This window comes from Oncorhynchus kisutch, linkage group LG10 (assembly GCF_002021735.2).
Source record: "Oncorhynchus kisutch isolate 150728-3 linkage group LG10, Okis_V2, whole genome shotgun sequence".
Classification (NCBI taxonomy): Eukaryota; Metazoa; Chordata; class Actinopteri; order Salmoniformes; family Salmonidae; genus Oncorhynchus; species Oncorhynchus kisutch.
In genome coordinates this window covers 32,818,455-32,835,508 of record NC_034183.2, presented here as the reverse complement: position 1 = coordinate 32,835,508, position 17,054 = coordinate 32,818,455, and the positions used below count along the sequence as shown (strand labels likewise).

At 45.5% G+C, this 17,054-nt stretch overlaps 1 protein-coding gene across 1 annotated transcript in view; it reads left to right on the top strand.

Moving 5' to 3' along the window:
* The window catches only part of LOC109898058 (transforming growth factor beta receptor type 3), a 132,253-nt gene that overhangs the window by 51,938 nt on the left and 63,261 nt on the right, over nucleotides 1–17,054 (top strand). Inside the window, exon 4 of the mRNA XM_020492823.2 lies at nucleotides 14,153–14,290. Within this exon, the coding sequence (XP_020348412.1) occupies nucleotides 14,153–14,290 (138 nt within the window). The remainder of the gene's footprint in view (nucleotides 1–14,152; nucleotides 14,291–17,054) is intronic.

The window sequence follows — 17,054 nt, the reverse complement described above, 5'->3', positions numbered from 1 at the left end:
AAGGCACTGTATACCCCCCCCCCCCCCCCCCCCCCCCACACACACACACACCAGCTGCATTCTGTCAGGCCTACTCTATATCTTCTCCACATCGACGTGTGAAACCCTCAAATGTTTTTTTTTTAGTTCCTCCACGTTTTCAGTCCAGAAGTGAGAGAAATTAATAGTTTCCTGCCATGCTCCCAGTGAACCCATTCTGTATGGGCATAAACCAGTCAGAGGTTGCATCCCAAATATCACCCTACTTCCTGTATGGTGCACTACTTGGGCTTTGGTCAAAAGTAGTGCACTATGTAGAGAATAGAGTGCCATTTGGGATACAAGCCAGGGGGTCTGGGCCCTTATCCTTCCAATAACAGAGAGAAATGCACAGCTGCACTTGCCTGCTTCACAATACACTGCCTCCTGGCTGCTGTCCAATACTGCACAGATAAATTGGCAAATTAAGTGAAACTGAACACCTCGGTGGTGACTGCATGCGGGCGTGACTCTGACAGTGATAAGCTCACATTTGTACTTCTGTCTCAGTGTTCAAACATTTCTGATGGAACACAACACCAACTCTGGTCAATTACTGCGCTCTGGCTTGGAGGAAAACCAAACGATTGACACTTAGTATACCTACAACGAAACCAAGTACTGAAATATATCACGCATTTTGTGAAACTTTTGCGAATTAGAATTGCTGTTGTCCTTCTGTCTGTACAGTGCTGAGCTGAAATCTTCACCTTTCTTCATTGACTTATTGACGAATAGACTCGTAGCAGGACTTCTCTCTGTAACCAAAGACATCAAGGCACACATCTCCTGCTTTAGAAATTTTAGATCAAAGAAGCTACAGTACTTACTGTATGTCTCTGAGCAAAGAGAGAGAGAGAATGAGAGGGGGGGGGGGGGGGGCGCTGGCTGTATTGGATGAGACTTCAGAAGGACTGACTGATGCTCCTGACTTGAGCTTCCTTGATCGGATGGACTGAGCCATAAAACTTTGCCCCATCACTCAAGAGAACGTCGGTATATTTTGTAAAGAAAGCTCACAGATCTCACATCCTAGCCTGCTTCTTCAATCACCACCTAAGCCTGCTTTTTCAATCATCACCACCTTCAACAAAGAACTGGCTGTAATATGTGACAATCTGTTTTTCTCTCTCCATCCAATGGCAGTGTTTTCTTTTGACTCTGGCTCAGTGGGCTGTAATCTGTAATCCTTTAGTTCCAGGTTAACGGCCACTATAGCTTGTATGTACTAAACAGCTATGATGTCATCAGTCTATGTTGACCAACCGGGATCAAAGTATCAGATCAAAGCTCTCCTTCCTTCCCTCCCTCCCTCCCTCCCTCCCTCCCTCCCTCCCTCCCTCCCTCCCTCCCTCCCTCCCTCCCTCCCTCCCTCCCTCCCTCCCTCCCTCCCTCCCTCGTGTTTGAGAGTATGTCTCAGGGAGGTAGCAGAGACAAGCCAGGGGACTGGAAAGGCACTAGCCCAGAATAGGGGGAACAAAGCACTCATTCTACACCAGCAGATCCCTGATAAGACCTGTAAGTACCAGGTTGCGGCTGCGTGCACAGCAGCGGGGGAGGGGAATACTGGTCCCAGATAAGGGACATCATTATTTTGTGGTACATTTGCACAAGATTAGATGCACCACTTCTAATGTTAATACGTTTCCCAGAGTCATAGAGAGCAAGCGAATAGGGAGGAAAAGAAGGGAACAGTAAACTAACTGGATTACCAGACTTGCCACGGGCTCATAGTTCAGCCATGTCTTAAACCCCTAGGATTGTGTTGCTACTTGCCTTTTTCCGGTTGGGGTTTGACCCATAGGTGCAAAAGTCGTTTCTCTTTAGCTCTCATTGGAAGTCCACATTTCGACTGTTGCCACGAGCCTTTGTGAACAGGTTTTGGTGTCAGGTTTTTAACGTTTCTCCATGTGTTCTTTCAAGAACTACCGGAAAACTTAAATGAAACGGTCTCAAATAGCTGCCCATCCCTTTTTAATAGCCAGGCATTGGCACACATTTCAGCAAATAAACACCTGTTTCCAATAAACGACGGGTCTAAATACATTTTTTTTTTGTTACGAAGGAACTTTAGTGATACCAAGATCACGTGGTTAAGTTAAGTTTGTTTAAACAGGGAAAAAATGCAGTTAAGCATAACATATTCGACGGTTAGGTTTAGGCATCGATTTCAACTGGGGTACGTGGACAAATTTTAAATCCTGCGTGAGATCCTGCAAAATCGGTGAGGTATGGTAGGCAGCCTTTGCACTTCTGATCTGACTGCAATGGATTTGGTCATACTGGTTACAATAAACAGCGTGGTAGTTTTTTCAACACTTTATTTAGCAAAAGCTGTGTGCGTTAAGGAAATAGATGCCTGGCTCAAATAGAATCCCGTCTCTAATAAACCAAGCTAATACCCGCTATTAATTTTTGTTTAAGAGGAAATATCAAAGTGGCAAAGTGGCTTTCACACCTCTATCTCCATCTCTGCCACCAGCACATCCACTGCTAACGCAGTGAGGGGCATCGTGGGAAATATCATGCTGGCATTTCCTCGAGGTGGTGTTTCCCATGTCGCTGGCATCTGTTACACAAAAATAAGCACAGACACTTTGTGAAAAACAAACGTCATTCTGTCGTAGCAGCAGAGAGAGAAACAGCAGAGGTCTGAGCGAAGCTCCTTGCCCTAGTGTACGGCTGTGTCCCAAATGGCACCCGTTTCCCTATTTAGGTCACAAATTTTGTCCAGGCCCTTTCAAAAGTAGTGCACTGTATAGGGAATAGGGTGCTATGTGGGATGCAAGTCCATGTCTGGGTCTGGCCATATGATTGGCTGATAGGGCTGAAAATAAACAAAGTCAGGGAGAGGGCCCGGCCAGCAGTATATATATCTCTCTGTCTCTCACACAGGCCATCTTTGTCTAATCAACTTACCAGAGGCAGACATCAAACGAGACGCTCTTGGCCGCGGATCAGCGTGAGGCTGAGCAGATGATTGTTTTATCAGGTGGAATTGTTCGATAGCTGCTCGGAGCTCTGCCTGGAGGGTGACTGTCAGTACAGCCCCCCAGTCACAGCTTCTAAAGGACAGGAGTATAACAGCTCCTGAGGCACTAACAGTCGATTACTAGAGACAATCCAAAGGGCAAGAGACAAGTCAAGCTACATACTGTACATGAACACAATTCCAGCATTATTCTCTCTCTCTCTCAACAGAGTTATTAGAGAACTCATTCTAACAAGGAGTCAATTCCATTCAAATGAAATCAAATGTTATTTGTCACATGAGCCAAATACAACAGGTGTAGTAGACCTTACTGTAAAATGCTTTACTTACAAGCCCTTAACCAACAATGCAGTTACTGTATAAGAAATTAGAGTTTAGAAAATATTTACAAAATAAAGTAAAGAAAATAAAGTAGCACAATAAAATAATAGCAAGGCTATATACATAGGGTACTGGTACTGAATCAGTGTACGAGGGTGCAGGTTATTTGAGGTAATTTGTACATGTAGGTAGGGGTAATGTGACTATGCATAGACAATAAACAGCGAGTAGCAGCAGTGTAAAAACAAAGGGAGGGTCAATGCAAATAGTCCTGGTAGCCATTTGATTAATTGCTCAACAGTCTTATGGATTGGGGGTAGAATCTTTGGACCTAGACTTGACGCTCCGGTACCGCTTGCCGCGCGGTAGCAGAGAAAACAGTCTATGACCTGGGTGACTCGAGTCCTTGACAAAAGAATTTGGGGCCTTCCATTTCGAACAGGTTCTCTTGGAATAAGGTACGGGTAGTAGCCGAGAACAACATTCCTCTAGTCATCTGCCTGGTAATAACCAAGCAGCGATGGGAGCCAACTATCACCAGTGTCAGATGTCAAAACCACCTATCTCTTCAAACATGTCTCCTCCTGGGTGTCCTGACAGTGTTTTTATGCTGAGCACACATATTCTAGACGTATGGTTCATTTGAATCGTGCAGACTGACACCTTATAACCTGAAGGATCCTTTAACATGTTGAATGGATATGTAGTTATGTGATGCCACATCTAGACTTGTTGTCCCCAGGGGGCTCGGTAGGCTTACTGTACGTGACGTGTTCGGCAATGGAGGCGGGGAGTTGTGAGGACTGCGTCCGCTTAAACTCATCTGGAAAAGATTTGGGTCTACTTCTTTCTCTCTCCTTGAGGCGGTGTTGTGCTCCTCTGCATCCCCGCAGCCCACTTTATCCGACCCTGATTACTATCATCCTATGAAGCTGTATCTGCCCCTGACGTCTTATCTGCCTGCTGTGTTCTGCGGGGCTCATTTGAGGTGTGTGTGTCTCGGTGGGTGTGTGTGTGACCTGGAGTTGGAGGTTGGAGGCAGACTGATTAGCATCAGGTGCAGTGGAGAGGCTCCCCATCGGCCCTCAGATCAGCAGGGTGAAGGCCGGTGGGGCCTGTGATAAGAGCAGTCAACAGGTTCCCTTCTTCCCCTCTGTCTGAGCAGTGATCCAGAAAGAGCCATGATACAGACAACACACACACACACCTCTATCTGATGAAGCTAGATCTTAATGTTCATGGGATAAGTTCCAGGCTGTGCAAGGCTTTTCCAACAGCCTTGACTTTTCAGTGCTCGGCTAGTGCTGTCTGTCTGCTGTAGACGAGTGATGATTGTTTTGCTGAGCATCCTGTGTTGAGCATGCAGGGACATGTTTCCCCAGGCCTAAGTATAGAATATGGCAAGTCACCCTTTGGTTATTTCGACAGTATATCAACCCAGCTACAAAGGGCTGCTTGTATTGAAAGGCATTATCCATTATTACAGGCAGCTGCTCCAGCCAACTCTATTTCTGTTATGATAAAGTGTCTGCTGCGTTCATGCTGACATTGATTGCCTGTTATTATTATTTGCAAAGGGAGGGAGAATGTTTTGATAAGATTACTCTTACTAGCTGGCTAATTGAAGGATGTTTTGAGTTAGCTCGGAGTCACTGAGGACTTTTAGGCTCATAATTAGTTCTGTCAATGAAGGAAAACGCCCTGGTCCTGGTTCCTGCTGCCGGGGCTACTGAGGGCTAGAGGTGTGTAATGGTGTCAGGTCTGACTGACTGGATGGAGGTGTAAAGAGAGAGGTCTCTGACAGCTGTGTTCTACTGCTGGGGTAAAGAAAACGTTTCATACCAGGAGGCTGTACATACATTGTTTATGGAAGTATCATTATCTACTGTGCTGATGTATTGATGAATGTTTGGTCATGAAACATCCTTTAAGGGTCATGAAATTGCATTCTAAATGCTCGACGCAGGCGGCTGGCTGAATGCCTTGAATCGTCCTGTAGTTATTACTGTCTGGCAGAGAAGAATGTCTCACTTGGAATATGTTTTTCGACAGACATAGTTCTTGTTTATTGCAATTGCATCATCCTCCCTTTGCGTATTGTTTGGGTAATTTACGGAAAATCTGTTAAGATTGCCTACAGTAATGATTCATTAACTGAGATAGTTTTGTATTTGATGGAATGGTATTTTCCTTGTTTACGTACATGCTCTGACCAGTCACGGTATGCCATCTGGGATTGGCCTGGCGGGCCGGGCTGGCAACAGCTGTCGTCCTGTGAGGGTTGTGTGAGGGGTTTGATTTCAGCGTAACGTGATAGGTCCAGACAAGCCTCCCTCCACAGTCCTGTCCGCACCTCCCTCCCTCTCCGTCCCTGGCCAGTCACTAGCATGGCTGTGTCTCAAATGGCAGCCTATTCCCCCTATATAGTGGATAGGGCCCTGGTCAAAAGTAGTGCACTATACAGGGAATAGGGTTCCATTTGGGATTGTAATGGACCCAGGACACACAAATCCCTGGACCAGGCTCCCCATCATCAATCAGGCAGGGCTTCCTGGCTCCTTCTGGGACTCTCAGAGCCTCTCTACAGGGGTATCTGGAGGTGCCTGGTAGCCTATGTGCATCCCAAATGGCACCCTATTCCCTATTTAGTGCACTACTTTTGACCAGGACACATAGGGTTCTAGTCAAAAGTAGTACACTATATAGGGGATAGATTACCATTTGGGACTCACACTCCATGTGTACTTCGGGGCAGGGCAACGCCACCTGATCCCAGCCTGCTGAACAGGCGTGCAACTGGGCCGTAGGGGCTTTGATCCCAGGGGCATCTGGTCCTTCTGTCTTCACTCCCTGGCTGGGCCGTTCCTGCTGAGACCCCTGGTTTCAGACACACTTTGCAGCCTCCCTGGGCCCTGCCTGCTGTGACATGGTCTAAATCACATTAATCACATTATCACAGACTGAGGACTGTAGAATGCAGAGTATAGACAATCCCAACGCTGGACAGTGTTTGTGTTGGTCTATCTGCTACCACGGCAATGGGCCAGATGGAACCCGGATGGAAGGCATCTCAGTCTCTCTGTGGGCAGATAGAGACACACAGCAGCTGCTGCTCAGCTCGCCTCTGTCCTCTACACATCTGACTGGTAAAAGTATGTGAGGGGATGGGGAGTTGGCACTGGGACTGGGAGTGGGAGTGTGGACTGGGAGTGCAGTGGGAAAGTGGCTGTTGGTTCCAGTTCTTCCACATCTGATAGATTGGTATCACATTATCTCCCACTGGTTGTTCAAGTTTAGCTTCCCACATTGGTAAGTGTGAAAGATCATGGATTGATGCCGTCCTCCGTTGATCTATAATGTCTGGAAGTTCACTGGCTAAATGGTCTCAAGGTGGACATTGAGAAGCATATTCTCCAGGTATTTCTACGTGAGTGACCCTCCCATCGGCGCATTCAGTCTGACATTAGAGAGGGTATCGCGACACTGTTAATGTGATTATGTTGGACTCTACTGCACTAATTCTCTTATCCTCTGCCATTTTGTCTCTCCGCAACTGTGTTTATACCTTATTACCTTTGCTTTTCTGGTGACTCACTTGTTTTGGAATTGTTTCTGTCTGGTGCTAAAATTCCATAACTTTTACAGATCTCTCTCGGTCTCTCTCTTTCTTTCTCTGTCTGTCTGTCTGAATGTCTGTCTCTCTCTCTTCTCTCTCTCTCTCTACCCCCCCTCTCTCTGTTCGAAGCCAAGGCCCCTGAAGCCAGCAGAATGAGAGCAGGTATGATTGTTTCTGGGTTGCCGTGCGTTCGGTTATTCTCCCAGGAGGGATGGGGATGATTTTTCCAGAGTCTGGACAGAGGGGGAGGCTTAAGTAGACTAGATGCTCATCTAAGATTTTCCACGTGGACAAACATGAAGAAAAGAGTGAGAGGAAAAAAAGGTAGAGAAAGCTGTGGGAGACTTGTGGGGCTTTCACCTCGCTTGTTGTGTGACTGTGTGTGTGTTGAGCATCTGCCAGACTTGTGTGACTGTGTGTGGAGCGTCTCTGAGCCAAGCCCCCTTGGAGATAAGCGTACTGTAACTTCTTCCATTCGTCGTTCCCCGAGTTATTTTTTATTATGATTATTGCAGCACTTTTATGGCCCATACCGCTAAACACTCTCATTTTCTCTCCTCCCTTCTCCTCCTCCTCTCTTCTACAGGGTCTTAGATCTGTGGGAGACTATGATCAGGAGGCTTTGACGCCATGCATCTACTCTCTCTAGGACTATTCTCTCAGCTGTCTCACTCTCCTCTGGCCTAAAAATGTGTCAAAGGGATACAACTGTCCACTTTGACTATCAACAGCCTGTCACAGACAGTGGATACACATTTCACTTCATCCTGGATAGCTCTGTTGAGGCATAAACTGGAGTGTTTTAGAGATGGTCAATGGGGGAGATGGTGTAAGGAGACTGGGTCTGGCAAGGTGGGGTGTGTGTGTGTGTGTGTGCGCGCGAGTGCGCGCGCTTCATATCATGTCTCAGTGACAGCATGAAAAAACCCAAAAGGAGAGAGAAAGTGTGTGGGAGTGTATGATTGATACAACTGAATAACTTTCTGTCTGTCCAATGCTGTAGTTTGGTCTGGTTCAATGGAGTTTCTGTTGTCTGAGCTAACAGTTCTGCTTAAGCGATTTACCGGCTACTTTAAAGACGTTGTCTGCCTCATGAGAGTCTGAAGAATTTAATCATTGTTTATGTTTAACTGTGGTTAACCTTGGAATATATCAACCATTACATCTTAAGAGCCTATCCGTAAATGTAACAGACCATATAAACATGGCAAAAGGTTTTCTTCAGAAGATCAGTATCTGAGGTTTGAACTATGCAGAGCCGTGAACAAACAACTTGTTTGTACGTACATGCTCTGAACATTTTCTTGGCTCTAGTATACAACTGTAATATCATGAAACTCCCAGACACAACGCGCATTCGTGTGTTCATTGACGCTCCCTGTACTGTGATTTGATATGTGCTGTCGCCAGTTACGACTTAAAAAACAAGGAGTCTTCCCTCTTTTTGACACCTGAACCTGCCTTGACTGATTGAGTTAGGATTGATTTATGGCCAGTAAATGTTAATAATATGACAGTGACAGAACTCCTTGTGGGTGATTTACAAGCTCTGTCCAGTCACACACAGGAAGAGCTTAATATGATTAGCCTGGGAATAGAGTTAAAGTTAGACAGAATGAAGACAGATAGAGAGAGATGAAGTGAAGGAAAGTTTAATAAACTGACAAGTTAAACTATAGTTCCCCCTCTTTCCCCTGTATCAGTATCCCTCAAAACTAGATGTGTACTGTATGGGATAACTTCTCAGAGTATATTTACCCCCAAGAGTGGAGGCTGCCGAGGGGAGGACGGCTCATAATAATGGCTGGACCGGAGTTAAAAGAATGCCATCAAACGCATGGAAACGATGTGTTTGATCTATTTGATACCATTCCACTCCAGCCATTCCGCTCCAACCATTACCACGAGCCCATCCTTCCCAATGAAGGTGACACCAACCGCCCAGGTAACCTTGCACAGCGCATATACAGATGAAGTCAGACGTTTACATACACCTTAGCCAAATACATTTTAAACTCAGTTTTTCACAATTCCTGACATTTAATCCTAGTAAAAATTCCCTGTTTTAGGTCAGTTAGGATCACAACTTTTTTTTCAAGAATGTGACATGTCAGAATAATAGTAGAGAGAGTGATTTATTTCAGCGTTTATTTCTTTCATCACATTCCCAGTGGGTCAGAAGTTTACATACACTCAATTAGTATTTGGTAGCATTGCCTTTAAATTGTTTAACTTGGGTCAAACATTTCAGGTAGCCTTCCAGAAGCTTCCCACAATAAGTTGGGTAAATTTTGTCCCATTCCTCCTGACAGAGTTGGTGTAACTGAGACAGATTTGTAGTTCTCCTTGCTCGCACACGCTTTTTCAGTTCTTCCCACACATTTTCTATGGGATTGAGGTCAGGGCTTTGTGATGGCCACTACAATACCTTGACTTTGTTGTCCTTAATTGCCACAACTTTGGAAGTATGCTTGGGGTCATTGTCCATTTAGAAGACCCATTTGTGACCAAGCTTTAACTTCCTGACTGATGTTTTGAGATGTTGCTTCAATATATCCACATAATTTCCCTAACTCATGATGCCATCTATTTTGTGAAGTGCACCAGTCCCTCCTGCAGCAAAGCACCCCAACAACATGATGCTGCCACCCCTGTGCTTCATAGTTGGGATGGTGTTCAAGCCTCCCCTTTTCTTCCAAACATAACAATGGTCATTATGGCCAAACAGTTCTATTTTTGTTTCATCAGACCAGAGAACATTTCTCCAAAAAGTACAATCTTTGTACCCATGTGCAGTTGCAAACCGTAGTCTGGCTTTTTTAAGGAAGTTTTGGAGCAGTGGCCTCTTCCTTGCTGAGCAGCCTTTCAGGTTATGATGATATAGGACTCGTTTTTACTGTGGATATAGATACTTTTGTAAATGCTTCCTCCAGCATCTTCACAAGGTCCTTTGCTGTTGTTCTGGGATTGATTTGCACTTTTCACACCAAAGTACGTTCATCTCTAGGAGGCAGAACGCGTCTCCTTCCTGAGCGGTATGGCGGCTGCGTGGTCCCATGGTGTTTATACTTGCGTACCATTGTTTGTACAGATTAACGTGGTACCTTCAGGCGTTTGGAAATTGTTCCCAAGGATGAACCAGTCTTGTGGAGGTCTCCAAGTAAAGAGGCACCGAGTTTGAAGGTAGGCCTTGAAATACATCCACAGGTACACCTCCAATTGACTCAAATGATGTCAATTAGCCTATCAGAAGCTTCTAAAACGAGTTTTAATGACTCCAGCCTAAGTGTATGTAAACTTCCGACTTCAACTGTACCTGTAAGCCTGGGATATCAACGATTCAAAGTTTGCCTGAGTGGGAGTGACCATATAATTCTGTGGGATTGACCTACTGAGTAAAGTATTTGTCATCAATTCATTTTTGCAACTCACACGACTGTGAGGTGTGGGAAAAAGGGTTAGGGTGAAGTGATTGGTTGGTAGATTAAGCCCATGCCTATGCGCCAGAAGTTTCTCTCCGTCTTTCTGTATTGGCGAATGAAGGCCAAGTTTGTGAACCAAAGCGTCAAGTCTTTCCACATTTGCGTGGAAGTGTCTGCGAACAAGACACCTTTTCTGCAGTCAAATGACCAAATCACCCTCTAGTGGCCTCATGGGTGGAATGTTATTCATATTTTTCATAATTTCATAGCTAATAATTAAACATATATTTATTTTAAATGCTGAAAACCCGGTGTTTCTATGGCAAACGTTTTTGTTATATTTCAGTCTTCTGTGATGTATATAAAATGTCATATTGGGATACAAACTCAAAATGTAATACATTTCAATTTTATAACTGACATAGTACAGGTGTCTTCTTTTTTTAAAGACCAAAACAATGTGTGTGAGGTGTATAATTTTGTTTCAAAGTAGATTTATTTAAGACTACCAATGAACGCTCTGTGTAACCATGATTTATCCCACTGCAGTAAAAGGTGAACTCCCAGGTAACAGAACACCTCTTCCAATCTGATAGTGGAGCTTAGCTCATAAAACATTGATTGTGATAAAGTTGTGGCCTATTTATCAAACAGCTGATGGGGGGGGAGGGGGGGGGAGATTTTAACATGACTAAAGCATGGTCTGGTTTCAGTGAGGCCTTCAGGCCTCTAAATCACCAGGCTAGATTTGGTCATGGGGACCCAGCCTAGGCCAGCAGTGCAGGGCAACAACACACGTCCCAACAGTGGGAGTTGACTGGAGTTCTCCTCCCCCCGTCACTGACAGATGGCGAGAATACAATTTAATGACAGTCTGTAAGCCATAGCTGAAGCCGTAGCTCACGCACGCACACACACGTCAAGGAGAAGGCAAGACATAGCTGAAGCCGTAGCTCACGCACGCACACGTCAAGGAGAAGGGAAGACATAGCTGAAGCCGTAGCTCACGCACACACACGTCAAGGAGAAGGGAAGACATAGCTGAAGCCCTAGCTCACTCACACGTCAAGGAGAAGGGAAGACATAGCTGAAGCCGTAGCTCACGCACACACACGTCAAGGAGAAGGGAAGACATAGCTGAAGCCCTAGCTCACGCACACGTCAAGGAGAAGGGAAGACATAGCTGAAGCCGTAGCTCACGCACGCACACACACGTCAAGGAGAAGGGAAGACATAGCTGAAGCCGTAGCTCACGCACGCACACACACGTCAAGGAGAAGGGAAGACATAGCTGAAGCCGTAGCTCACGCACGCACGCACACGTCAAGGAGAAGGGAAGACATAGCTGAAGCCGTAGCTCACGCACACGTCAAGGAGAAGGGAAGACATAGCTGAAGCCGTAGCTCACACACACACACGTCAAGGAGAAGGGAAGACATGGCTCGCTCATAGCTCCACACTGTGGAGATGTGGGTAACAGAGGCTTGCTCCGTCGCTCGTAAAAAAAACAAAAAAAATGTTTTTCCTCAGCGCTCCTAACAAAGCCTCCAGTGTGTGAGCGTTCAGATAGCAGCGTCCAGAGAGAGACCACGTATTAGAGCTCCCCGGCGATTCACAGCTCACGGTCATACAGGCTCATTGAGATTATCAGTACAGTTAGTGTATGTAAACACACAAATAAAAAGACAACAATCCGTAACATTATAGCTCTGTAACTGAGCAGGAAGTCAACCGAGTGGTCTGCAATGTTTTGATAACATTGATACCACAAAAATAGCCGCAGTAAAGAAAAAGCTCTGCTATTTGCCGAGTGAAGCAGCTGTGTGAAATGAAAGGGGCTGGTGGTTTTAATGCACTGTATTTGACCCTACGCTGACTCTTACATTTTATACTGTGGGTTCCTCCCCGTAGCTCTGTAAAGGTTCCGGTTCCTAATTTCGGTGCGTTTCACAGTGTTATGCTGTGTTACTCCCACACCTGGTGGAAATGGCTCCAATCATAGCAATGCTAATGACAACAACCGCAAGTTGATGTAAATTGTAAATGGCACAGTAATGTCACTATTCCTGCATTTATCAAGTTGCAGTTGTTGACATAAGCGTTGATGACATGTTTTTGTACTGCTTATGACCCCTTGACTTTTTCCACATTTTGTTACATTACAGCCTTATTCTAAAATTGATTTAAACAATTGTTAAAAATCCTTCATCAATCTACACACAATACCCCACGATGACAAACCAAAAACAGGTTTTTAGAATTCTTTGCAAATGTATATGGGAAAAAAATGGCACATTTACGTAAATATTCAGACCCTTTACTCAGTACTTTGTTGAAGCATCTTTGGCAGCGATTACAGCCTTGAGTCTTCTTGGGTATGACGCTACAATCTCTGTCAAGTTGGATGGGGAGCATCGCTGCAGAGCAATTTATGTTCGATCAGGTTCGAGACTTGTCCGAAAGGCACTCCTGCATTGTCTTGGCTGTGTGCTAAGGGTCGTTGTCCTGTTGGAAGGTGAACCTTCGCCCCCAGTCAGAGGTCCTGAGTGCTCTGGAGCAGGTTTTCATCAATGATCTCTCTGTACTTTGCTCCTTTCATCTTTGCCTCAATCCTGACTAGTCTCCCAGTCCCTGCCGCTGAAAAACATCCCACAGCATGATGCTTCCACCACCATGCTTCACCGTAGGGATGGTGCCAGGTTTCCTCCAGATGTGATGCTTGGCATTCAGGCTTGGTTTTATCAGACCAGAGAATCTTGTTTCTCATGGTCTGAGATTCCTTTAGGTGCCTTTTGGAAAACTCCAAGCAGGCTGTTATGTGCCTTTTACTAAGGAGTGGATTCCGTCTGGCCACTCTACCACAAAGGCCTGATTGGTGGAGTGCTGCAGAGATGGTTGTCCTTGTCCTTCTATAAGGTTCTCCCATCTCCACAGAGGAACTCTGAAGCTCTGTCAGAGTGACCATCAGGTTCTTGGTCATCTCCCTGACCAAGGCCCTTCTCCTCCGATTGCTCAGTTTGGCCAAGCGGCCAGCTCTAGGAAGAGTCTTGGTGGTTCCAAACTTCTTCCATTGAAGAATGATGGAGGCCACTGTGTTCTTGGGGACCTTCAATGTTGCAGACAATTTTTGGTACCCTTCCCCAGATCTGTGCCTCGACACAATCCTGTCTCGGAGTTCTAACGACAATTCCTCCGACCTCATGGCTTGTTTTGTACTCTGACATGCACTGTCAACTGTGGGACCGTATATAGACAGGTGTGTGCATTTCCAGACCATGTCCAATCAGTTGAATTGACCACAGGTGGACTCAAATCAAGTTGTCGAAACATCTCAAGGATGATCAATGGAAACAGGATGCACCTGAGCTCAGTTTCGAGTCTCATAGCAAAGGGTCTGAATAATTATGTAAATAAGGTATTTCTGTTTTTTCTCAAAACCCGTATGCGCTTTGTCATTATGGGGTATTGTGTGTAGCTTGATGAGTAAAAAAAAAAATAATGTAATCAATTTTAGAATAAGGCTGTAACTTACAAAATGTTGAGATAGGGAAGGGGTTAGAATACTGCCTGAATGCACTGCATGTCCTGCTTTCTCCTACCCCGAGGACCCAATTGAAAATACAGGTTCTTCTGGGATTTCTGTCCTTTAACAATACTAGTTTTACCCCATTTCATCAGTCACGGGGGTTGAATGCCATGAAGTCCTTATGTACTGTAGGTACCCTTCATATAAAGTGTTATCTAATGTCCTCTAACCTTTTCCTGCTGTCGTCCTGTTCCCAGGTGGAGCTGCACCTGAAGCCCATCCAGTCCCTACTGGCGCACCAGAAGCCCCTGGTGTTTGTGCTAAACTCCCCCCAGCCTGTGGTCTGGGACATCAGGACAGAGAAACTAGCCCTGGGCATCAAACACATCTTCCATGTAAGTCAAGATTGAACTAAGTTCCCCTACCAATCTCTCTCTCTCGCTCGCTCTCTCTCTCTCTCTCTCTCTCTCTCTCTCTCTCTCGCTCCTTCTCTCTCTCGCTCTCTCTCACCCTCTGTCATTCTATTTCTCTCTGTCACTCTCTCTCTCTCTGTCTCTCTGTGTGTGTCTTTCCAATCTCTCTCTCTCTTAGTCCACTTACTTCCATGTATTTATTTCCTCATACCATTCTTTATTAACATACAGGCGTCGTCCACTTTTCTCCGTGAGACGTTAAGGAAGCAATTATTTTGCAGAGGAAACCTGTGCTACCTTATGGTCTAGACGAGAAGAGCTCTCAGCTGTTGGGTTACAGAATCATCATGTGTTACACACAGTCTGTGGACAACAACAACCCCAGTCTGTGAACAACAACAACCAACTACACATGCAGGCAAACAGACAGACTCACACACACACTCTCCCACATGCCCTGTGGTGAGACGTTAATGTCTGTGTGGCAGTAGTTAATGTGTAATGTGCAGCAGTGGTTTATCCATGGATACAGGCTCTTCCTTACACTGTGCAGACACACACCCTTTCCACTTCCTCTTGTTGTAAACCCTAATAATCAGTGACAGACATACACCACTTTAATGGCTAACACACCACTGCTTTGGGACTTTGTTGCTATCAACCCTCAAGTGATTAGTGAACTCTTGTTTACATGCCAAATGATAAGACTATAGGTTGGCATGGACTATATGCTTAGCCTGTTCCCAGATCTGTTTAAGTGCTGTCTTGCCAATTCCTACGGTCATTGTCACACCAGGCTACATTATACTACGCTCATCCAGTGTCCCATAGAGAGTTGTGTGCTGGCCGGAAACCCTCTGACACAGTCGGGGATGAAACGTATTTATACTAGAAGATAAAGTGGGTCGGTGACATCAGCTCTGTTGGCACTGGAGTCCCTAACAACATTGTTTTTCAATCTGGCTTTTAAACAGTGGAGGGCTGTTCCCTCCCTCCCTCCCTCCCTCCCTCCCTCCCCTTGTTTCTCTCCCTCCCTCCTTAACTCCATCCAAACAATCTTGTTGATGGCTGGGCAGCGGTACAAATCATCCAGGGCGTCTCACACACACACACACACACACACACACACACACACACACACACACACACACACACACACACACACACACACACACACACACACACACACACACAATCCCCATCCCTCCCCATCGGGGGGATGGGGAGGAGGTTTCTTGAAGGAATATTGGGAGGCAGCAGGCCCCAGCAGGCCCCCTGGACAGCTAGCCATATTTAGTAATGATACCAGAGGAGACCAGAGGGCTTCTCTCTCTCTCGCTCTCTCTCACTGTGAGACTTAATGAGAAAATGAGGGTAAGACACTGTATCACATGAGACAATCCCAGAGAAATTAGTGCATGGCTTAACTCAACCATGCTGCTCTACACTGTAAGCCTGGCTGGATCTGTACACTCTTCCACTCCTCCCGTGCCATATATACTGTGACAACGTTCATGTAGCTCGTGGATCTTCTGAAATAATCATTGTTAACCCCATAGCGTTCCACAAGAATGCGACATCAGGCACTAATTCATATTATTTCCATATCTGGCGGTGATGTGTTCTCATTGCATGCAAAACATCCACCATGAAAACCAGAGTCCATACAATGTTTAACACAGACACTCATACACACGCATGTACGTACGCACACACACACACGTCCAAATTTCTCAGAGACTGAAATCCGACCTTCGGCGGTGGGACGACCTTGCAAAAAGAAGAATTTAGGACTCCGTCATCACCTCTGTGTTGAGTAGGATTACTGTGATTATGTGAAGTTAGCTAGCTGATATGCTAACATCCATCCACCTTCTGTTTCCCAGCATATTGCCTTGAGCAGATAAACCATTATAGCCATATTACAGACCAGACCTGGGTTCAAATACTATTTGACATCATTCCAAAAACATCCCCTTGAGATTGTTTGAGTTACCTGGCGCAATGGAACCAGTAGAAAAGTTGCACATTTCAAACCCCGCCCATCTGGCTCTCCAGGCAGGCTAATACAAGCACTTAAAGAATTTGAAATATTTCAAATAGTACTTGAACCCAGGTCTAAAACAGACGCAAACCCCAGCCTCAGTCTGTCTCTGTCTTAACCACAGACTCAGGTTTCACCCCTAGTGAATACATCAAACAGTGTGACAACATGAGAACTAAATTCCAGTTATTTCCTGTACTAAGTGGAAATACTTCCATGTAAGATTGAAAACGGGGATGTAGTTCATTCAGATGAATTGGCATCCAGGCTGCTTACGTTTTCAGAGCTGTAAACTTGAATTCTACCTGCGGTTAGAGCCAGTCTTCTCTTGGGTGCATCCCAAATGGCACCCTACTCCTATATAGTGCGGGCTCTGGTCAAAAGTCGTGCACTATATAGGGATAGGGTGCCATTGGGGATGTCGTCTCAGAGGGAGCCATTAGCAGGTCAACAGTGTAGTGAATGTCTCCTCATCAGACATATAACAGCTGACAACAGCCATGAAGCCCAGCCCACAGCCTACAGTACAGTACTAGGCTAGCCGACCGTATTCTGTAGTGTAACTAATGTTGTTAGACGTTGGATCTGACATGGGGCCCTGTGCCTGCTTTCCCACTGTCAAGGGGAGGGATAGGACTCCTCCCTGGTGACAGTTTTACTGTTCAGGGATATTTTAATGTACAGATTTACAGTATCATATAC